This window comes from Narcine bancroftii, chromosome 6, assembly GCF_036971445.1.
Source record: "Narcine bancroftii isolate sNarBan1 chromosome 6, sNarBan1.hap1, whole genome shotgun sequence".
NCBI lineage: Eukaryota > Metazoa > Chordata > Chondrichthyes > Torpediniformes > Narcinidae > Narcine > Narcine bancroftii.
The window spans coordinates 39,769,942-39,793,861 of NC_091474.1; the positions used below are offsets into that span (position 1 = coordinate 39,769,942).

A 23,920-nucleotide genomic window follows, 5' to 3' on the forward strand; every position below is an offset into this window, starting at 1 on the left:
ACATGCTGGGAGAATGGCCCAAAGGTGATAGAGTATCGGATAAAAGGTATGGGAGATGGGTACATTGTGAAACTACTGTATTAGGAAGGGGGTAGTAAAAAAAAGAGGAAAAAATATACAGGAATAGGTAAAGAAAAGATGGAAGCAGTGGAATCAGATCGGTGAAGGAGTTAGTTAAAATAGAAAAATCTAATGTTCCTGCCATTGATTTTCAGGTTCTCCAGGAGAAGTATGATGAGTTGTTTCTTGAGTTTACATTTAGCCTTGCCCCGACAATGGATGAGGCCAAGGACAGGCATGTCACTGTAGGAATGGTTGGAGGAGTTCAAATGGGTACCTACAGGAAGCTTAAGTTTAGACCCACAAACAGAGCATAGGTTTTCAATGAAGTGGTCACCCAAACTGCTTTGGTCTCACCAATTTAGAGGAGGCCACACCAAGTGGAGCCAAGAATGCAGTAGATTAGGTTTACTCCACTTTTTACTTCCACCCAACTTCCACCTCCTTGGGCATTTCTGCCACGGCAGAAATTGCAGAACTTGTCCCTACAACTCCATCACTTCCATCTATTTATCATCCTCTGTAGTTGTCTCCAACTTCACCTGAACTCATCTCTTTTGCCTCTCTCTCCCCTTAAAAGGGGACTCTATCCATATTAAATATGAGACCTGGAAGAAGAATCAGTTGTGTACTGAAAGAAATGGGACTAACTGCCCATCCAGTTTTGGGGGCTATTTTGTTTTAACACAATAGAAACATTTTCTTTCACAAATTATATTTTGACTCTTTAGACGCCATAGAAAACCTTTGATTCTATTTTACTAATTTTTCAGCCTGATAAATGGCAGAAGTTCGGAGAAAAAGATCAATGTGCTTAAAATATCCTGGTAACACATGAGGCCAATTAACAGGTGGTAATATGCCTCAGATGGAGAGCCAGAGATACAGAGAAGAAACTGGGTGGTGCATGTCGAATCTGAGCAATCTTTGAAAAATAAGCTTGATACACTATTGGTAATTTGCTTTGAACCATGACAGCACTAAGATGGGCTCATTGCTATGATCTTTGTTCAATTATCATGAAAGTCTGTGAAAACCATGGCAATTACATCTTCAATATCCTAGGACACAATCGCTCATGGGAGCAATGAATTAGTGTGAATGTCAACTGTTTTGCTGAAACCTCTGTACTCTTATAGTTGATTCCTATCCAGGCTCCAATGAAGGCTCTTCTGCAGCTCACTATCATGCCAATTATTAATGGTAAGTACTCTCCTCCTTGTTATATATGATCATTTAGGTGCAGTACTTGTATATTCTAAATATTGTGAGTTACTGTATTTGCACACTCATACTGATACTTGTATCAGGCATATAGATAAAACATAAAGTATCACAGCCAAGCCTGTCTGTGTCCTCATCCAGAAAATCACTGTATAACCACAGTGGCAGAAATGACTGCCTCTATTCTGCGCTCTATTTCTCAAGGAAGCTTAGTGCAATGGTTCTAACTTCAATTAAAGTAAATTAACTGAGTGTTATACCCTGCAACAGACGTGGACATACCCCTCCATAAATCTTTGTCCGTGAAGCCAAGCCAAAGAATACCCTGTATGGATTTGGGTGCCAGCATCTTTAATCCAAATCTTTCAAACTGATGTCATTGTATCTGTTTTACCCAAACTGGGAAATGAGTAACCTGTGCAATCTCCCTTAAATACAACTGTTTACTCTCCAGCTACTTTTGTATTTTCTCTCCTTAGAGCGAGCGTTGAAAGGAGTGCAAATTCCACTACCAGAAGGAATTAACCTCATCAATGAGATGGTGACAAACCACATGGTGAGTGATTTGACACATTAAAGGACTCTGTAATATAAACTACTTGCACAAATCTTTTTTACAGGTTTAGTGACTACTGAAATGGAACAGTTGAAAAATGTTGTTACCTTGGATGTGATCAATATGTCAATAGGTTGCACAATATGCCAGCCATCTATTTCTCCATGCACGTTTACTGTAAATTATCCTATCTCACCTTCGACCATGACCATTTATCAGCTTTTGTGTTGTAACTTATGCTACCTATGAAGCATACCACAAACAATAATGAAGCAAAGTTTTGACCCTAACCATTGACTGTCCATTTTCTTCTATGTAATTGTGATGTGATTATGTATGCTGCCTGACCTGCTTGAATTCATAAAACATTGAACAGCCCACATTGTTGTGTTGCTGTACATAAACCAATCCCAGCATCAATCAAACATTTCTTAACCTTACAGCTCATAACCCTCTATTTTTCTTATATCCATGTGCTTTTAAATGTCCCTGTTGAACTAACCTCCACCACCCTTTGCAATGCATTCCACTCCCTGTGTTTAAAAAAAATACTAAATTTTCCTCCCCTCACCTTAAACAGATGTCCTCTGATCATTAGCACCATGTGAAAAAGGTGTTCACTGTCTATCCAATCTATGCTGCTCATAATCTTAACACCTCTATTAAGTCGCCTCTCATCCTCCGTCGCTCTGAAGAGAAAAGATCTAGCTATGTCAACCTTTCTTCATAAGACATGTTTTGCAATCCAGGCAAGATCTTGGTAAATCTCCTCTGTATTTTCCCTAAAGATTCTGGATCTTTACTATAATGAAGTGACAAGAACTGAACACAATAATCTGTGTGTAACCAGAGTTTTATAGAACTGTAAGGCTCTTGAAATCAATCTGCCGACTAAAGAAGGCCAGTCTACCACACGCCTTCTTAACCACCCTATTAAGTTGCACAGCAACCTTGATGGATCTATGGACTTGGACCCCAAGATCCCTCTTTTCCTTCAAAGTGGTAAGAATCTTGGCATTAACCTCTTCTGCACCGAATTTGGTTTGTAGCAGGTTGTGTCATTTAGGCCCTGCCACAGCTGTCCAGTATCCTTCCATTCTTGTCTAGAATCTCCACTTCACCTCGGAGATGGCTTTCCATAGGACATCCTGCTCCTTGTGTAGTGTTCTGGATCTCTGAAATCCACTGGCTCTCAGCAGGTTCTGGATTTCATTGTTCATCAAGGATTTTTTGGTTAGGGAAATCCCTGCTTTGATTTGGTGAGAACACACTCATCCACAGTTGTTTTGATAAAGTCTGTATCAGCCTTAGTGTAATAATTTCAGACCCTCAGCTGAGTTCTTGAACGCCACTCACTGATTCAAGGCAGTTCTGTAACTGTTCTTCAGCATCCTGCAACCACTTTCTGGCTGTCCTGATCTTTGGAACCTCTCTTTTTAGGCTCTGTCAGTATGCAAACAGAAGGAGTACTGTCAGGTGATCAGACTCACTAAAATGCAGTCTCAGGAAAGAATCATAGGCCTTCATTATATCAGTGTAGCTGTGAATAAGTGTTCTGGGACCATTGATACAACAGGTTATGTGCTCTTGATAATTGGGCAGGAATTTCTTAAGATAGGCCTGATTAAAGTCACCAATTATGATTTGTAGTGTGTCTGGGTGGGTCGCCTCATTTACTGACCACATCATGCAGCTCTTCGAGTACCTGTTTGTTATCAGGTTTGGAACGGATACAAATTCAGTAAGAATCACTGTTAAGAACTCAGGGTTGTGTTAGGTCTGCTTTGTTCATGAATGAGTGAGACAAACACCAGGCTGAGTCGAAATCAGGGTTCTTTGTTCTTTATTACCGGATTGTAACACTTGCGACTAAACATGTTAGTCGGAGAATGCATTCTGCCGTTATCAGCAAAATGGTGATTTTTTATACCCTTGGATACATGCTTAGAACATCATCATATCATTACTTGTCCAATGACTAAAACTGTTGCTATCCTTTCCCTGCTAGCTTCCTGCCTCTCAATCCATCAATGTCTCTCTTATCTTGTAAGTACAAGGATGCATTCACATCTTGTTACAGCCCTGTACATTCCCATCTCATGATGTTTTACCTAACAGGAGTACAAGGACACCTCCCCTTCTTGTTACTGCCCTGTACAGGGTAACTCCCTACACATTCCCATCTCATGATGTTTTACCTTACAATTGATAGACAGGTTAACATTTGATCGATATTTGTTGTAAGGCAGTTGAGCAGAAAGTCTACATAATCCCAATGTCCGTGCACCAGCCAGTAAAAAGCACACACCAGAATCTTTGCCAGAATCAGAGTTCCTGTCTGTATCTTGCTGTAACCTACAACAATCTTCTACACTCTAAACAACACCTCATACCTTCATGTAATCAGCAAACTTACTGACTCACCCCTCCACTTATTCACTCAAGTCATTTATAAAAATTACAAAGACCAGCAATCCCAGAACAGATCACTGTGGAATGCCACTAGCCACTGACCTCTAGACAGAAAACACTCCATCTATTACCACTCTCTGCCCTCTGTGGGAAAGCCAAATGTGAATTTATGCAGCCAGTTTTCTATGGATCCCATGCCTCGTGTCTTTGTGGATGAACCTACCATAGGGAACCTTGTCAAATGCCTTGCTAAAATCCATATCTACCATCCTATTTTCATTAATTACTTTTGTCATCTCCTTGAAAAACTCAATTAAGTTCATGAAGCATAGACTACCCCTCACAAAGCATTGCCAATACCCTTAATAAGATTGTGTTTCTCCAAATGCTCAAAAATCCTGTCCTAAGAATCTTCTCCAATAGTTTGCCCACCACTGTCCTCTAGCAGCTTGCTTTTATTTCTAGATTCCAGAATATACATTATCTCCATTGTACTGCTCAACTGCAAAATCTCTTCAAGACATTGTGAAGAAATTTTCTTCCTTCGACAGTTCTGAGACTTTCATTGCTCCCCCTCTGTAATATATACTGTTCTCCTGCTCTTTGACCATGTTTTTACCAGAGATTTGTCAAAGGCTTGTGCACAGATCATGGAGGTCCAATGGAAACATTCCTGGCCCTTTTGTCCACAACCAATGTTGGAAAAGCACTGACCTTTTCCAACTAATTGCCATGTTCTGGGAAACTGGATGGAGGAAAAATTCAAACCTAGCTTACTATTAACTAACCAGCCTTTCTTTAATATTTAAATTATGGATCTGCCTGTTAAAAAGCAGGTGAATCACCTTGCCTAAATTAAAAAATTAATTCACATCCATTAAAACTGGGTCTTTGATTTATAATTTTATTTTTAATAAAAAATTTACAGTTGCCTATTGTGTTTTTGTCATTTCCAGGGTTTTCTGTCAATTGGAGCAGATTTACATTTTTACAAAGGCCTGAGGGAGGTAATCAATAAGAACTTACTGCACCTCTCCCCAAACAATGAAACTCTTTCCAAGGCGAAATAAGGGTGTGAAGAATGGGAGCTTCTATATCATGTAGGAAGACCAGCAGCAGTATTCTACTTTCCTATTAACTTTTGTATTTTCTTAGCCAACACTGGCTCTATAGATTCTATTACTGTATTAATAAGTCTATGGCAGAGTATAAAGTCAAATATTTCAAACTTTAACATAAATTTGGTGTTAGAGGTGCAAAATTTGATTGTTTATTGTCATTGTATTCTTTCAGAATTTGTACTAATGAATCTACAGCTTATTGTCCACTCACATTACACAACAATCCAAGCGGGAAACTATTACTGCAAAACCTGAGGCACATCCTCATATGCAGTGAAAACATGATGATTGCAATCCACTTCATATGACAGTACATGGCTCATGAATATTCCCCATATTGTCACCATTATAAAGTTATCATGCTTTGATCCCAGCCTCCAGGAGAGGGCAGGTTAAACAAAGGACAAAACCTACCAACAGTTATGGAATCACTCTCCTGTATCTTGTGCTGACGGTGCAAGAGACCTACTCATCATGCCCTTCCACTTTGGATGATGTGATAAGCAGACTGAAGGTAATAATGCACATACTAGCTATTGCATCCTGTATATTATTTACTCAACTGTAGCCAGTTAAACACAAAAACTGTGTGATTGGTGGAGATGGTTGCCTTTATGTGGACTGCTTGCAATATTGTTTTGTAAATAACCCATGTGGATATTTTGTAAATATCCACTAATAGCTCTGCTCCATTCACCCATGCTAAAAATACTTGAGTCGGAATCCTAGGCCATCTTATGTATTATTAATATTCACATATCTTTGATATCAAGAACCATGGAAAGGCTCCTCACGCAAAACTTTCATATTTGCCAAGTTATAACTTTAAGTCATTTTGGAAGGATTTAAACAACCAATGTATTGTATTGATGATAGATTCCCATGTTTGGACATGTTCATTTTTTTTGTCTCTTATATATGTTGTGCTCATCAAAGTGAGGGATGTTAAATAAACATTTCCAATTCTAGTCATGGCATCAGCATCAAATATCTCTGGATCTGTCTTCACTATGTTCCAAGTATGTGCATTGGTCCCAGTCTCAGTGTGATATCTGTCCATTCCTCACAACAGCCATCAGGTGTCTCTCCATTGCCCACAATCAACCATCACTGTCTCTTCCCTCTCTCCCATCACTTCTCAGTTTTTTTTCTCCTCTAATCTCCTACCTGTATCCTCTTAACTGTTAGCATGAGCTTCTTCCCCTTCTCCTACTCTCCTCCTCCCTCTCCCCTCAATTTTGTTCAGGCGCCTTCTTTTTCTCATTCCTGACAAAGGGCTTAGGCCCAAAACATTGGTTACCCTTTACTTCCTAGGAATGTAATATGACCAGCTGGATCAGTTTTCTCCTGAACATTTATGTCTTGCACAGTATCTTCAGATTTTCTTGTTTAACTACATGAATTGATTCTAAACTTAAGTTTTAGGAACAGAGCTCAAACTTCTGAAACTCATCGCACTAAATTTATAGCCCACGTCCCATTGTAAAGTCTGTGAACCAAGATTGATGAAGACGAAATCAATATTGAAATGCATTTTAGCCAAACTGAACCACATGTGATGTGGCATGTTGTCAAAGGGGTTTTGTATTCCACCCAATCCTGTTCATGGTAGACAATAAAAGTGAGAATGATACTTTATGTAGAGATGAATACAGGATAAAATTTACATGGAATATGCCAGGGGATTAGCTGTCTGCTCTGGTGTTACAAAATTAAAAGCTCCACATTATTGATGCCTGTGAATTGAATATTCTGTTTTGAAAAGTACAGGTGAATTAAACCCTCTTTATAATGATTCCACAAGTAAAATATTCCTTGTACAATGATAGTAGACATTCTATGCAACAGTATCTGTAAAGCTGCTGGATAAATATCCCAAGTGTTAGATTATAGAACTCCAGACTAGGTGTATTTAGAATAGAACTAAACTATCAGTGAGTTAACCAAATATAATAATGCATTCATATCTTTCCACCAATGAATAATTATATCATACAATGTGTAATTAAAGTTATGATGATAACCCAATAATTGAAGTAAATCATCCATTGGTGAACATTATGGTCAGTACGATATCAGTGATCCACCAAGTCACAGAAGAATCTCAAGGATGGAATGGGAAGATTTATTTTATTTATGATGCCAGCCAAGTAAACACCTTTTGGAGAACTCGTCTGTAACAATGAGACCAAAGTCAGTTAAGGCAACCATTTCGCTAAGCACCTGCGCTCTGTCCTGAGGTGCAAGTTAGGTTGCCAGCCATTTTAATTCTCACCATTCCCACACGGACATATCTGTCCTTGGCCCTTATCCAGTGCCAGGGTGAGGCTAAACATAAATTTGAGGAACATCATCTTGTTTTCCTCGAGGATAGTTTTGGCACAATACACAGAGATGCCCTTATTTTGAGATGGAAATAAAAAAATAATGTAGGCAAGAAATTACTTGTGGGAATGGTGTATCCAACCAGTAACTGATGACGTGGTTGGACTGAGTAAGAATGAATAAATAATAGGAGCTTGCAAAAAGGAATGGTGATATTCAAGTGGATTTTTATTTATATGAGGTACAGATAGCCTAGCTAGGATTTAATTGAGTGTTTTTGGGAGAGCACCTAGCATGTTCTAATGTCATCCTGGACCATCGATACAAAGTGGGGGAGAGAGAGAGTGAGTGAGTCTAACTTGAAGGCCAGATGAAGAAATAAGCCAGGAAGTGAAAGGTTATTGTGAGTTGGCAAGAATATAGAGATGAGGTAGAAATCCGATCAGTCTTAGTGAATGGCCCTGGAGATTGAGTGATCCAAAATTCATACCTGTATATCCCCACCTGGCTCCATCTGCACATCAACTCCTCCTCGCCTATATCACCTTTCACTTGCAAGTTCCCACCTCAGCCCTCCCCTCAACTCTTTATATCTCCTTTTTACCCTCTGAGTCCTGATGCAGGGGTTTGACATATCTCTTTCCATCCACAGGTGCTGACTGATCTAAAGAGTTCCTCCAGCAATTAGCTTTTTGATCCAAATTCCAGCATCTGCAGTCTCTTATGTCTCCAGGGATATTTCAAAAGCATTACTGCCCTTTCTTAACTTTGTCCTAATTATTGCCACAAGGTCTGATTCCCATATTTAAATTTTGCAATTTGTCTGTGGTGATTGTGAAAACGTATTAATATTTGATTTATTCTAAATTTCCTTTCTATTGCATTGAGAAAATTTCCCCAAAATCATGTGACTTACAAGAGGTAGGGGAGCCAAAACTGTAAACAATACCCAAGGTGAGGGGGACAGACATATCTCTGTGAATGGTCCACTATATGGTGCAACACGTAGATGGACATTACATAACGTAAAGCTGATGGATAATACTTACTGCCCAGGAGGAGACTGTTTTGAGATTGGTTAATGACAGTGATGTGCTATCAATAACTCAAAAGACTGGAGTTACAGAACTATAGGCTTTTATTTACAATAAACTTGAAGGTCATCCTTTGCTGTGACCCAGGCTTTCTGGGGAGGGGTTATGGTATTGGAACCTTTATATAGGGTGAGAGCCAGATTAATGAATGTACAGTAGTTCACCACAGACAGATAGCATTTGCATATACAAACCTATGCATTTGTATGTTTGGGGAGCTCCTCATGGTTGTGACAGACCAAGCTTGTGTATCAAATAAAGGGAATTGGCTGAAGCAGTCAAGTCTGGGTCCTTCATTCTTCAGGAGAGTAGACTGCTGATTGAGATCTCACCCCAGAACTTGGACGAAGTATTGATACCGATTCTCCACACCACTGAGTGAAACATGCTAAAAAGAAAATTCTGGGTCTACACCTGATGGGACAGCATAAGCAGAAGTTAATAATCTTGGGATCACAAGCCAGTTTGGACCCATTAAAGAGAATAAAATCATTCATAAAGAAATCTCATTTGGTCTAATTTGTTCCCCCCCCCCCCCCCCACAATCTAATTGGTTTACTAACATTTTAATTTTTATGGACGTAAATAATTTCCAATCTTTAACTGGGATTGTGCTAAGAAAAATGTTGAAAGAACTAGTATACAAGAAACCATTTTGTATTTAACCTATATCCTTGTGAATATATTTTTGATTTAGTGTAAAAGGAATTTTATTCTGTAACTATCTCCTGCTGTTTCTGCTCTGTGAGTGTAGGGTGGAACGGCATAAGAAGGCTTATACTGTACTGAACAAAAGCTGGGAGTTTTCCAGGGACATTCTACAGGGAGGTTTACTCAAACCAGTGTTGACCCTGTGCTGAGTGTTTTTTAATGGGAGAGTAGAAGACCAAGGTTTACTCGATGTATAACTTTTGCTGTACCTTTCCTGGAAATATTTGATGAGTTACAGATTTTCTGAACCAACAGTGTTCACACACTCAAGTGTTTATATCTCTCATGTAATGGAAAAGTTACCAGAAAAGTTTGAAACATTAAGCTTTGTATAATGTGACTAATGTTCCTACTTTGTGTTCAGGAAGAGTATCAGAGCAAGGACAATTTTATAGTATTACTCATCTGCCCTCTATGCTAAATCTTCTCACAAGAGCCCAGGGAGTGCTTCTGAGGAATGAAATGATTTAAGCATTTGGCTGACTGTCCCATTTCAAATGTTGCAGCAGTCAGGGAGGAAACAGAGGATTGAACAAAGAGAATCCTTGAGTCTGACCCTTGCCTTCTCAGTAAGAGATATTGACTCAGGTAATCAACAAGATTTTATACAGATCCAGCAAAACAGAGTTCAGACAGGTTAGCTCGTATACAAGAAAACAATGTGCTGCTGCCTTAAACCCCTTTATGTGGTTTGAATGGTTGGTGCCACATTAGCTGTGATGTGGGAGCCTGTTGGTTGACGTGCAGCTGTTCGTTCTCAGACACTGTGAAGTAGTCAGCCTGGCCACAAGCTTCGCTCACTGCCAGAGGTGCTGATCGCCATAAACACCTGCTAATTGCTCTCTGGATTATAACAAGTTCCTATTCTTCAGAAGAGATGTCAGGTCAGGGGACATCCAACACAAGGCACCCCTGTAAGTAATAATCCAGTCCACAATTCCATGATATTTTATTTGTAGTTCTGGATCCAGGAGAAGAGTGGCTCATAGGAAAGGAATGTGAGAAAATAACCAGACTTAAAAGATATCATAGAAAGTCAGGGCTGATACTACTTAGTGACTTAACTACTTCGCATTTTAGCCTGCATTTATTGCACCTGAGAGACCACAGCACTTTGAACAATCTGTAATATTGCAACAAGGGGGAGATTTTGAAACTCCAAGTAGTGCGACAGTGTAAGAGAATTCTGTCATTGAGTGGGACACAGTAATGTTGTCAGATGTGAGATATTTTAGAGATGTTCAATAATTTGCAGTGGATGGCAGTGACTGGGTATTACAATGAATAAAGATAATACTCAGTATAATATTACCTCTGAAAGTGAATGGCTATTGTATTCAGATCTCAGTGCCACTTGTAAAGACTTCAGGGGAGATATTTATTTAAATGATTTCTGGGATAAGAGACTTTAGTTTATGGAGTTGTTCTCTGGAGGGGTTGCATGAAAATCTGATAGAGCTCATTAAAATCATGAAGGGATAGTTGATGAAATGAAACCATGTGCATTAAGCAAAGAGGTCAAAAACTATGAGACAAGATAAAGACAGTTGGCTAAAGAAACTTGAGGCAAAATATTTCTGTGCATGAAAATCTGATAGAGCTCATTAAAATCATGAAGGGATAGTTGATGAAATGAAACCATGTGCATTAAGCAAAGAGGTCAAAAACTATGAGACAAGATAAAGACAGTTGGCTAAAGAAACTTGAGGCAAAATATTTCTGTGCAACAAATGGACAGGGTAGAAAATGCATCACTGGGGTAGTGGTGGAGGAAGGTTTAATTGAAGCATTTCAAAATTAATTTCATAAGTATCTAAAAGGTGCACAGAGACCATGTGGATTGCTCTTCCATTGAACAGCTAAAGTGGTGAAAGCAGGCTCAATTTTAACATTTAAGAAACATTTGGACGTATATGGATGGGAGGAGCATGGAGGGCTATGGACTGGGTGCAGGTTAGTGGGACTGGGCAGAATAATCACAGATGAGAAGGGCCTGTTTTCTGTGCTGTAATGATTTATGGTTCTGACAAGTATTGGCTCCAAGAGCTGAATGGTTTCCTGCCATGCTGCGAGTATTCTGTGATGTTGTAATTCCAAAAGACTGCACTGCATCACGGTGAGTAGGATGTTCCAATGGGTATTGTCAGTGTGCTGAGTGGAAGTGATTGGGTGTTCCATTGGATTGGGACAGTGGTCAGTGTTACAAACCTGGTTACAGCTATTGCCCAGTACCACAGCCTGTATGTCATTCTAGATATGAATAGTGGTCTGTTCACTGTGATTTGTATTTTACACAGGGAAAGAAGAACAATGCTCGATGTCAGAGGTGGGGCAATGCACTGGAGTAGAATAGTGATTTACTACTTATGGCATTATACTGGGAAAGGATAAAGCTCTGTGCAAGTGGCACAACATTACACTGGATGATGATAGAGAATGATGCTAGAATAGAGCTCAATGTTGATGACAAAACAACATCAAAATTAGAAGCAGAAGATTTTGAACAAGATCATAGTTATTTTTCAATCTCAGCACCAATTTCCTGCACTGTCCAAAGTGGATTCAGAAAAGAATAAAGACCAAGTTTCAACATTAGAATTGGAGCAGTTTACATTTTAGCAAAGAAAAATGAAATAAATTGGTTATTGTTTCATGTTGAATCCCTGGGCCTCTTGTCATTCTGAAGAGAAATCTTCAACTTTTGACTTTAGTCTCATGTTATGGTGTGCTCTCCACATGCCAGAATGAATGCCGCTTAAAAAAAAAAAGTTGATAAGCATTTCTCAGAACTAGAAAAGAGAGAAACCAAAGACCGAGAAGGTATAGATTGGACAGGCAAAGGGTAAGATTAGGGATACTTTGTTGATGAACTGTATAGCTCATCCAATCGATTAGCTAATGGGGGCAGCAAGAGGGAGTGAGAGAGAATAAAAATGAAGACAGTAACTTAAACATTGTGAAATGCAGAGCTGTAAGGATATGCCCAGCTCTTCTCGTGGAAAAAGAAAAATTCAGAGGTATCCCATTTGGATGACTTGCAGAAGAAATGGCCAATTTGGATAGAAATAGAAAGAGCAAGTGACCAGAAGCCATAGAATTCCATTTTGAATTAAGAAGGCTAGTGTGCAGTGACACAGTTCCTCCAGTTCCCAGTGGGCATCATTGAAGCTGACTGAAATTGCAAAAGATGACATTTGAATATGGAAGCTTGTGGGATGGAAATTATATCCTCCTTGTCAAGGACGGTTGATGGGACCAAAGGTTTGAGAATTAGATGATTTGCATTCAAGGACTCTGTCAAACATGGTAGAGGGTAAGACATAGTTCATATGAAGGAAGACATTTCAGAAGCACCTGTGTGGAAAGTCTCCTAATCAGAGCAAATATGAAGGTGATGTAGGTACCATGAAAATAGAAAAAAGTACTTATAGGAAGCAAGATGTCAAGACAGCTGTAGGTTTGCTATTAATGTTTACTGAGTTTATTACCATCCGACTGTACAACCCAACAAAACTGCAGTGCAAACAGATATAGACACAATATACAGCACATAATAATCACATACATACAGTACATATTCTACCAGTTTGCAAGATAGCAAATGTAACACTTTCTTTTATAGGAAAAAATAAAAATTGGAAACATATTAAGCTAGTATCTGTGATTAGCAACATTTGAATTTTTCCTGAAGGATTTGTAAATTAAAATATGATTAAGGAGGGTTTATAAAGACCACATTTCATGAACTTGAGTTTATTTAAAGAAGAAACTATAGGTTATGGGGAACTGGTGCAGACCAGGGAGAGCAGAGAGCGGAGGCACAGCACTCCTCCAAATGTTCAACTGCCAGGTCCTAATGCAAGTGACTCAGTACAGGCTTTAAACGGCCTATTAAAGGAGCTGACAGTTTTTGTAAGTAAAATCCCTTAACTACCGGGTCTGTACCTAAGATGGCAGCACCTATGCTCGGCAGTAACCATTGGGGGTTGCAGTCTCCAGGAGAGCAGTGGATCGGTGTAGGACACCAGAAATGGGGAGAACACCCCCCACCCCCATTAAGAAGGAGAAGCAGAGAAGACAACCCTACAGGATGATGACCATGGCGGTGAACCAGTGAGGGCTCAGCAACTGAGGGACCCATGAAGGTTACAGGTGACTTGCAGTCAGGGAACCCTCACAGGCTATGGACTGCTGGAGACTAATTCATGGGAACCAGGTATCTGAGCCAGGATTAGAGAGTGTGCTGAGGGCAAGAAGGGCACTCCATTTGCCTCAGGCACTGAAGGATTCCTAATTGTGTCGGAAGTTAGGATCTGGACCTCAGGTAGCTGGTGGATTAAACAGGAATCTGTGCGGTTGCAGGAGTGCTGGGGGTGAACCCATGAGGACACTCTCCCTGAAGGAACTCTCTTTTCCTTCTCTTTCTCTCTTATTGTAAGGGGAGCTGGGCAACACTAATGGTGACCCTTTGCCTACTTTACAGCAGGCAGAAGGTAATTTTGTGTAATATCACATGTAAGTGAAATCCTGCAACTACAGGGTCTATGCCCAAGATGATAATAAAGGAATCTTGAATCAATGGATGTAATATACAGTGGAACCCCGACTTAACCCAACCTGATTTAACGCGGACCCAGAAATAATGTAATCAGCCAGTTCCGGAATACTGAAATTGTTTTCAGATCAAAATGGAATGCACCATTAGAAGATGAAAATCTTTTTCAGTGAAAGATAAGCTTCATGCACATGACGCGATCAAGAATAAAAGTCAAACCCAAATTGTGTGCGACCTCAGCATACCAGAATCAACACTTCGTGGCTGGAAATCTCAGGAAGATAAATTACGCGCGTCACTTTGGAAAGTTGAAGAAGAGGTGGGACTAAAGGCCAAACACATGAATACAGCCAAAGAATGCCTTCCAATTTCTGGACCTAATCTCAAACCTTAAGCTTGAGAAGTTTGACCAGCTGATCAACGGAGAAACCTCACAGTTCAAAGCTAGCAATGGATGTCTAGACTGATTTAAATGCCGTTATGGGATTTCTCAAGTGTCAGTGTCTGGAGAAATTCACTCAGCTGACAGTGCCGTCACCAGCAAATACCTGGCAAAACTAAAATCCCTCTTAGAAGAAGGTGGCTACTTTGAAAAACAAGTGTACAACTGCGATGAAACAGGTCTCCGTTACAAGATGGTCCCAGACCTCACACAGTCTAGCAAAGATGACTCCCATCGACATGAGGGGTTCAAACAATGCAAAGATTGCATGACGTTGTTGTTTTGTGTTAACAAGACTGGAACACGTAAGTTAAAACCACTCATGATTGGCAAATTTCACTCGCTCCGCTGTTTCCACCATGTTAACATGAAGTTGTTAGTGTTTGAGTACACGCATAGCAGCAATACTTGGATTACCAGTGTCATCTTTGAGGATTGATTTTACATAACTTTTGTCTCTGCTGTCCGCACTCATTTGTATAAGCAAAAGCTAGAACCTGAAGCTCTTCTTTTGCTTGACAACTGTCCTGCCCACCTGTCAGCTGCCAATCTATTAAACCACAACAGAAAGATCCGAGTTTCTTACCTCCTGAAGTACACTACATCTACAATCCAGCCCCTAGATCGGGGATCATCTCTATGATCAAGCAAAACTGCATGCATGAATTAATTCATAGAATTGTAGATGAATCAACAATGCTGGAAGACTATTTGAAAACCATGAACATTAAAGAAATTTGCCACTTCGGTGAGAAGGGCTAGGCAGCAGTCAGCTCTCGTGTGCGGAAAAATGCTGGGAGAAAGGTCCGGGTCCAGCCTTTTCATTATGAAAATCCACCAAAGAAGATGAAGATGATGAAGAAGAATTTTACAACTTCACAAATGAAGAGGTAGGAGAGGCACAGAAGCTGTTCCAAATTAGCAAAGAGGCTTTTCACCAGTGGTTCTCTGACAATGGTGATTGCCTGACATATGAGCCTCTGATGAACTCCAAGATCGTCCATAACGTTACTATAGCACCAGTTCCCGAACCACAGGAGGATGACAATGAGAAGCCTCCACCCCCACCCCTGAAAATGTCTGAAGCCATTGAGTACTTTGAGGCCAGCCTACGATGGCTGGAGACCCAGGATGTGGACCACATAAAAATCCTCCAGCTCGGAAGCATTTTGGATTTCACTCGCCACCACCAACCTGCTGCATTCACGCAACAAACACTCAATTGCTTTTTAAGAAGTAAAATGATGATTGTAAGAAATTAAAAAAAGATTGCAAATACAGGTGGATTGTTATTTTTTTGAAAACACTGTTTTTGACCCCAATTTAGCACGACCCCCCTTTTTCGTGATCCAATTGTTTGGACCCGAACCATCGCGTTATAATGGGGGTTTTCGCTGTATATGGATTTTCAAAGGGCATTTCATTGGTACTGTGCTGAAAGTTGCTGCACAAAATTAGGACCTAGAGAGTATATGACTAATGTTTGATCAGAAATGAAGATTGGTTAGAGCATTTTTCTCAACCTTCTTCTTTCCACTCACTTTCAGTAATCCCTATCCCATCGGTGCTCTGTGATTAGTAAGGGATTGCTTAAGGTGGAATGTGGGTTAAAACCACTGTTTTAATTGTAGCTACCATAAATATTTGAGTATAATGCGAAAAGTTTTCCCCCATTTTCCCCTCAAAGATCGGGGGGGTCACATTATACACGAGAGTAAACAATTAAAAAAATTTTCCGCAACTCACAGCGTGACTTGGACGGCCAAGTGGTAGTCAGCAGTGCGACTTGGGCGGCCGGGCAAGGGGCCGAAGAAACAGCAGCGTGACTTAGGTGGATGAGGGGAGAGGGGGTCGTGCGAGATGGCAGTGCGACTCGGGCGGCCAGGCAAGCGGCCGAAGAGATGGCAGCGCGTCTCAGGCAGATGAGGGGAGGGGGGTCGTATTATACACGGGGGTAAAACTTTTCCCCTAAAAAATGGGGGGGGGGGGGGGGGGTTGCATTATACACAGAACACATTATACACAAATATTTACGGTAATTGACTTGTTATGTGCATGGTTTCATAACTCCAAAGGAAATGAGCCAATCACAATTTTTCTCAAGCAAAATAGTTCAGTAACAATTGGGCCTAAAGCAGTGATTCTCAACTTTCCCTTCCCACTCACATACCACCTTAAGCAATCCCTTACTAATCACAGAGCACCGATAGCATAGGGATTACTTAAAGTGGTATGTGAGTGGAAAGAAAAAGGTTGAGAACCATTAGGTTAGAGCTTCAGAAACAGAGACTGGAACAATTGGTTTGTTTTCAGGTTGAGAGCAGTTGGTCACTTTTTTTTAAGAGAAATACTTTTACCTTGGAATCAGTGTAGCATAAATCTACTTGATTGATTCTTGGAGTGGAATGGGGAGTGCTGCCCAATTTTAAAAGATTTTGAAATACTGGCCCACATTTATTGCTTAGAATAATAGGTGATCTTATTGAAGCACACAAGATAATGAGAGGCTTTAACAGGTTAAGATGTTAATTAGCGATTTCCTCTAGCTAGAGAATCTATCAGGCATCGTGATAAAATAAAATGAAGAGAAATTTCTTTATATTGAAGATTAACTATCTTTGGAATTTTCTGCTTTTAGAGGGCTGTAGCTGTTCCATCATTGAGCATATTGAAGGCTACATTCAAGGGACTGAACAAATGAAATGGAGATCAAGTAGGAAAGTAGGATTGAAGCAGAGATCAGCTCAGACATAATAATTCAAATGTAGTGTGGGTTCAGGGGGTTCAATTGCCCAATATCTGCTCTGATTCTTAGATCTTGAGGATAGTGATTGTGGCAGAATTCAGTTCTGCTGCAGTTGATCGTGCACAGTGTATCAGGGATGCCCAGTTCTGAGTGTCCAGATGAGTTCTGAATTTATCCTATTTAGCATAGCAATTGTGCCACACAGTAAACTAGAGGGTGCCCTCATTTAGGAGGAGTGTCAACTCACTCCTCATTTGTTGGGTGTGAGTTGGTCCTCCTCCCAGCAAGATCTATTAAGTGGTCACTTCCAACAATACTGTAATTGAGATATATACCTTGGGCGAGTAGAAAGATGAATATAAAATCAAATAGATTTCCCTCTTGTGTTGTTTCCCTTACCATTTTGCACAGTGGCATTATAATTGCTGCCTCCTTTTGGACTCAGCCAGCCCTCCTTGTAATAAAAATTGAAATCTGACACACAAGGTGCATTCTGTACTCTTGCTGGTCAGATGCATTCAACATAATATGAGACTAATTCATGTACTAAAGGAGAAGACAAGTTGCTTTACCCAATTCTAATCTGTTATCATGGAACTTCAGGAGGTTGTTGTTAATGTTGAGGATTCACAGGGCTATGTACCATGGTTGTAGACCATTGTGTTCCCACATCTGGTGTGATAATGCAGCTTAATTATGCAGCTTAATTATACAGTTAGCAACAAACAATGCCTCCATAATATTTAGGATAAAGACACTTTTTTCCCTTATTTCCTCCTGTGCTCCAGTTTTAAATATGTAATCAAACAATTCACATGTAATTGAACAATTCACATGTATTTAAAGAGCACATTTATTTAAAGTTACTTGTATATATTTTTGTTTGACCATGTAGAAATTGCAGCACTTTTTATACAAGGTCCCCTCATTTCGGGGCACCATAATGTTTGAGACATTTGGCTTCACAGGTGTTTGTGAGTACTCAGGAATGTTTAATTGCTTTATTGGTGCAAGTATAAGAGAACTAGGCTTGCTTCTAAGTTTTTGATCACCTTTGGAGTCTGTAGTTGCCATTTTTCAACATGAGAACAAGAAATGTGCCAATGAAAGTCAAGGAAGCCGTTATGAGATTGAAAAACAAGAATAAAACAGTAAGAGACATCACCCAAATCTTAGGATTACCAAAATCAACTGTTTGGAACATAATTAAGAAGAAAGAGGATTCTGTGCATTCAATAATCACAAAGCGACTGCTATTCCAGGGAAGATCTCCTCTGCTGATGACAGACAAATTCTTATCACAATGAAGAAAAGTCCCCAAACGCCTGTCTGACAGATTAGAAACACTTCAGGAAGCAGTCTGGATGTATCAATGATCACTACGACTTCATAAACAGAAATACAGAGGCTGAACTGCAAGATGCCAACCATGATAAAGGTGATATACTCTAGATTTTGACCAGTTCCTTTACGTCTTCACACTTTGCTCTTGTCATCATATCATACAAGTTCAACTTGGTCTCATCTGTCCACAAGACTTGTTTCCAGAATTCTGCAGGCTCTTTCAATACATTGGCAAATTATGATCTGGCCATCTTTTTCTATTGCTAACTAGTGGTTTGCATCTTGCAGTGTAGCCTCTGTGTTTCTGTTCATGAAGTCTTCTCCATATGGTAGTTATTGACTTAGCCACACCTGACTCCTGAAGGGTGTTTCTGATGTGTTGGGCACACGTTTAGGAATTTTTCTTCTTTATGATGAGAATTCTTCTGTCATCAGCAGTGAAGTTCTTCCTCAGAATACTAGTCCCTTTGAGATTACTGAGCTCACCAGTATGCTCTTTCTTTTTTTAAATTTTTTTTTAATTTTTCACACTATAAACCATATTGATCAAGATACATACATTTTCCTTCTTAAATATATAGTGTCGTTTTCTCCCCCCTTCCCTCCTCCCCTCCCTCCCTCCCCTACCTCCCCTCCCATTTATTTAAAGTTCAGAATATAAGATACATTAAACCCTTCAAACAATGTTGTCACTCAATAAAAATAAACAAGAAATTCCACTGAGTCCGTTCTTTTCATTCTCTTCTCCTTCTGTCATTTTAGATGGTAGATGTCCACGGTAGGTTTTCTCTATTATGTTTCATGTATGGCTCCCATATTTGTTCAAATATTGTAATGTTATTTCTTAAATTATAGGCTATTTTTTCTAATGGAATACATTTATTCATTTCTATATACCATTGTTGTATTCTCAAGTTATCTTCTAATTTCCAGGCTGACATAATACATTTTTTTGCTACAGCTAGGGCTATCATAACAAATCATTTTTGTGCACCATCCAAGTCGAGTCCAAATTCTTTGTTTTTTATGTTACTTAGGAGGAAGATCTCTGGGTTTTTTGGTATATTGCTTTTGGTGATTTTATTTAATATCTGGTTTAGATCTTCCCAAAATTTTTTCACTTTCTCACATGTCCAAATTGCATGAATAGTTGTTCCCATTTCCTTTTTACAGCGAAAATATCTGTCAGATACTGTTGGGTCCCATTTATTTAACTTTTGAGGTGTAATGTATAGCCTGTGTATCCAGTTATATTGTATCATACGTAACCTCGTGTTTATTGTATTTCTCATAGTTCCTGAGCATAACTTCTCCCATGTTTCATTCTTTATCTTTATGTTTAGATCTTGTTCCCATTTTTGTTTAGTTTTACCATTTGTTTCCTCATTTTCCTTTTCTTGTAGTTTAATATACATGTTTGTTACAAATTTTTTGATTATCATTGTGTCTGTAATCACATATTCAAAATTACTTCCCTCTGGTAACCTCAGACTGCTTCCCAATTTGTCCTTCAAGTAGGATTTCAGTTGGTAGTATGCCAACACTGTCTCGTGAGTTATATTATATTTATCTTTCATTTGTTCAAAGGATAATAATTTATTTCCCGAAAAACAATTTTCTATTCTTTTGATCCCTTTTTTCTCCCATTCTCTAAAGGAAAGGTTATCTATTGTAAAAGGGATTAGCTGATTTTGCGTCAGTATTAGTTTTGGTAGTTGGTAATTTGTTTTATTCCTTTCTACATGAATCTTCTTCCAAATGTTGAGCAGATGATGCAATACTGGAGAATTCCTACGTTGTACCAATTTTTCATTCCATTTATATAATATATGTTCAGGTATCTTCTCCCCTATTTTATCTAGTTCTAATCTAGTCCAATCTGGCTTTTCCCTTGTTTGATAAAAATTTGATAGGTATCTTAATTGTGCGGCTCTATAATAATTTTTAAAGTTTGGTAGTTGTAAGCCTCCTTGTTTATACCATTCTGTTAATTTATCTAGTGCTATCCTCGGTTTCCCCCCTTTCCATAAAAATTTCCTTATTATTTTCTTTAACTCCTTGAAGAATTTCTCTGTTAGGTGTATTGGTAAAGCCTGAAATAGGTATTGTATCCTTGGGAAGATGTTCATTTTAATACAGTTTATCCTTCCTATCAGTGTTAGTGGTAAGTCTTTCCAATGCTCTAAGTCGTCTTGCAATTTTTTCATTAGTGGATAATAATTGAGTTTATATAGATGGCCGAGGTTTTTATTTATTTGTATACCTAGGTATCGCATTGCTTGCGTTTGCCATCTGAATGGTGATTCTTTCTTAAATTTTGAGAAATCCGCATTATTCATTGGCATTGCTTCACTTTTATTTGCGTTAATCTTGTACCCCGACACTTCTCCATATTCCTTCAATTTCCTATGTAATTCCTTTATTGATATTTCTGGTTCTGCTAAGTATACTATAACGTCATCTGCAAATAAACTGATTTTATATTCCTTGTCTTTTATTTTTATCCCTTTTATTTTATTTTCTGTTCTTATCAGTTCTGCTAGTGGTTCTATGGCTAATGCGAACAATAAGGGAGATAGTGAGCATCCCTGCCTTGTTGATCTGCTTAAGTTAAATTGTTTTGATATATATCCATTTACTGTCACTTTCGCCAATGGCCCCTTATATAATGCTTTAATCCAATTAATATATTTCTTTGGTAAGCTGAATTTTTGTAGTACTTTGAATAAATAATTCCATTCTACTCTGTCAAAGGCCTTCTCTGCGTCTAAAGCAACCACTACTGTTGGAGCTTTATTTCCTTCTACTGCATGAATTAAGTTAATAAATTTACAGATATTGTCTGTTGTTCGTCTTTTTGTAATAAATCCATTTTGGTCTAGATTTACTATTTTTGGTACATAGTCGGCTAATCTGTTTGATAATAGTTTAGCTATTATCTTATAATCTGTGTTAAGTAAAGATATTGGTCTATATGATGCTGGTGCGAGTGGATCTTTCCCTGTCTTTGGTATTACTGTAATTATTGCTGTTTTGCATGAATCTGGTAAGCTTTGTGTTTTATCAATCTGGTTGACTACTTCCAGAAGGGGAGGAATTAATAAATCTTTAAATGTTTTATAAAATTCTATTGGGAATCCATCCTCTCCTGGTGTTTTATTATTCGGTAGTTTTTTTATTATCTCTTGTATTTCTTCTATTTCAAATGGTTCTGTTAATTTATTTTGTTCCTTTGTTTGTAATTTTGGTAGTTCAATTTTAGTTAAAAATTCATCTATTTTGTCTTCTTTCCCTTCGCTTTCAGTTTGATATAATTGTTCGTAGAATTCTCTGAAGTTTTCATTGATCTCCGTTGGATTATATGTGATTTGCTTGTCTTTTTTCCTTAATGCCAATACCATTCTCTTAGTTTGTTGTCTTAAGCTGCCACGCTAGAATTTTGTGCGTTTTTTCTCCTAGTTCATAATATTTCTGTTTTGTCTTCATTATGTTCTTCTCCACCTTATATGTTTGCAGTGTTTCATATTTTATTTCTTTTAATCTGCCAATTCTCTTCTTTTAGTTGTGTCTTCCTTCATTGCTAATTCTTTTTCTATATTTGCTATTTCCCATTCCAATTGCTCTGTTTCCTGATTGTAGTCCTTCTTCATCTTAGTTACATAACTTATTATTTGCCCTCTGATGAATGCTTTCATTGCATCCCATAGTATAAACTTATCTTTCACTGATTCCGTATTTATTTCAAAGTATATTTTAATATGTCGTTCAATTAATTCTCTAAAATCCTGCCTTTTAAGTAGGATGGAGTTTAATCTCCATCTATACATTCTTGGTGGGATGTCCTCTAATTCTATTGTCAATAACAGGGGTGAGTGGTCCGATAATAGTCTAGCTTTATATTCTGTTTTCCTAACTCTGTCTTGCATACGAGCTGATAACAGGAATAGGTCTATTCTTGAGTATGTTTTATGTCTACCCAAATAATATGAATATTCCTTTTCCTTTGGGTGTTGTTTCCTCCATATATCCAAAAGTTGCATTTCTTGCATCGATTTAATTATAAATTTGGTTACTTTGTTCTTTCTGTTAATTTTTTTCCCAGTTTTATCCATGTTTGAATCCAAATTAAGGTTGAAATCCCCTCCTATTAGTATGTTCCCTTGCGTGTCTGCTATCTTCAAAAAAAAATCTTGCATAAATTTTTGATTTTCTTCGTTAGGTGAATATACATTGAGTAAATTCCAAAACTCCGAATATATCTGACATTTTATCATTACATATCTCCCTGCTGGATCTATTATTTCCTCTTCTATTTTGATTGGTACATTTTTACTAATTAATATAGCCTCTAGCTTTTGAATTATATGACGCTGCTGTTACATGTCCTATCCAATCTCTCTTTAATTTCTTGTGTTTCTTGTACGAATGCTATATCAATTTTTTCTTTTTTCAGTAAATTCAGCAGTTTCTTCCTTTTGATTTGGTTATGTATTCCATTAATATTTAAAGTCATATAGTTCAACATAGCCATTTCATACTTTGTTTATCTTTCCTTTCCGTTTCCTCATCATCACCTTTCCTTCTTATCCATTTCTGCTTTCTTGTTTTGAACACTTTATAAGACAACATTTCTAAAACATAAAACATTTCCTTTATTCTTCTATCTAAAATTCCTTTAACCCCACTATCCCCTCCCCTTCCTGAGTTGCCCTTTGTCCCTTGTCGGGCAACCACATCTCCCCTCTCCATTTGGATTTGTGAATTCACTCACAAGCGTCAACTTATTTCGCAGTGACCGTAACTCTTCACCACCCAGCCCCCCCCCAGAAAAGATTTTATCTTCATATATAACAAAGGTCACTCTCTTAATTCCCCCCATACTTCCTTTCTTCCCTTTCTTTCCCTTCTTAGTTCTTACCTATATTCTATATATTTTATATATATACATACACACATACACGTAAATATATACATATATATATATATATATATATATATATATATATGTGGTCATTTTTGTTCTCGTTACATATCTTCCTCTCTCTGTCTGTTTTGTAGTTGTTCTGCAAATTTTCTTGCTTCCTCCAGATCCAAGAATAGTCTGTTTTGCTGCCCTGGAATAACTATTTTAAGTACCGCTGGATACTTTAGCATAAATTTATATCCTTTTTTCCATAGGATCGTTTTTGCTGTATTAAACTCCTTCCTCTTCTTCAGGAGTTCAAAACTTATATCTGGATAGAAAAAATTTTTTTGACCTTTGTATTCCAGTGGCTTTTTGTCTTCTCTTATTTTCTTCATTGCTTTCTCCAATATATTTTCTCTTGTTG

At 38.4% G+C, this 23,920-nt stretch overlaps 2 protein-coding genes and 1 long non-coding RNA gene across 12 annotated transcripts in view; 2 read left to right on the forward strand and 1 right to left on the reverse strand.

Annotated features, from left to right (window-relative positions):
* Window positions 1-6,341, forward strand: part of pltp (phospholipid transfer protein) — a 52,618-nt gene extending 46,277 nt beyond the window's left edge. For 5 of the 6 annotated variants that reach the window (XM_069884714.1, XM_069884718.1, XM_069884713.1 and 2 more), the window contains 3 exons: window positions 1,200-1,263; window positions 1,764-1,840; window positions 5,209-6,341. In XM_069884714.1, coding sequence (XP_069740815.1) covers window positions 1,200-1,263; window positions 1,764-1,840; window positions 5,209-5,322 — 255 coding nt within the window. In that variant the 3' untranslated portion in view covers window positions 5,323-6,341. The remainder of the gene's footprint in view (window positions 1-1,199; window positions 1,264-1,763; window positions 1,841-5,208) is intronic. The other variant, XM_069884715.1, reaches the window with a different exon arrangement.
* LOC138735986 (uncharacterized) overlaps window positions 1-23,920 on the reverse strand; it is a 76,114-nt gene that overhangs the window by 20,410 nt on the left and 31,784 nt on the right. The gene's annotated exons all lie outside the window — the stretch shown is intronic.
* LOC138735983 (dysbindin-like) overlaps window positions 9,473-23,920 on the forward strand; it is a 45,597-nt gene continuing 31,149 nt past the window's right edge. Inside the window, exon 1 of one of the 4 annotated variants that reach the window (XM_069884725.1) lies at window positions 9,473-10,091. In XM_069884725.1, the coding sequence (XP_069740826.1) occupies window positions 10,001-10,091 (91 nt within the window). In that variant the 5' untranslated portion in view covers window positions 9,473-10,000. Of the gene's footprint in view, window positions 10,092-10,114; window positions 10,418-10,994; window positions 11,620-13,282; window positions 13,416-23,920 lie in introns of those variants that run through there. The other 3 variants (XM_069884726.1, XM_069884727.1, XM_069884728.1) reach the window with 3 other exon arrangements.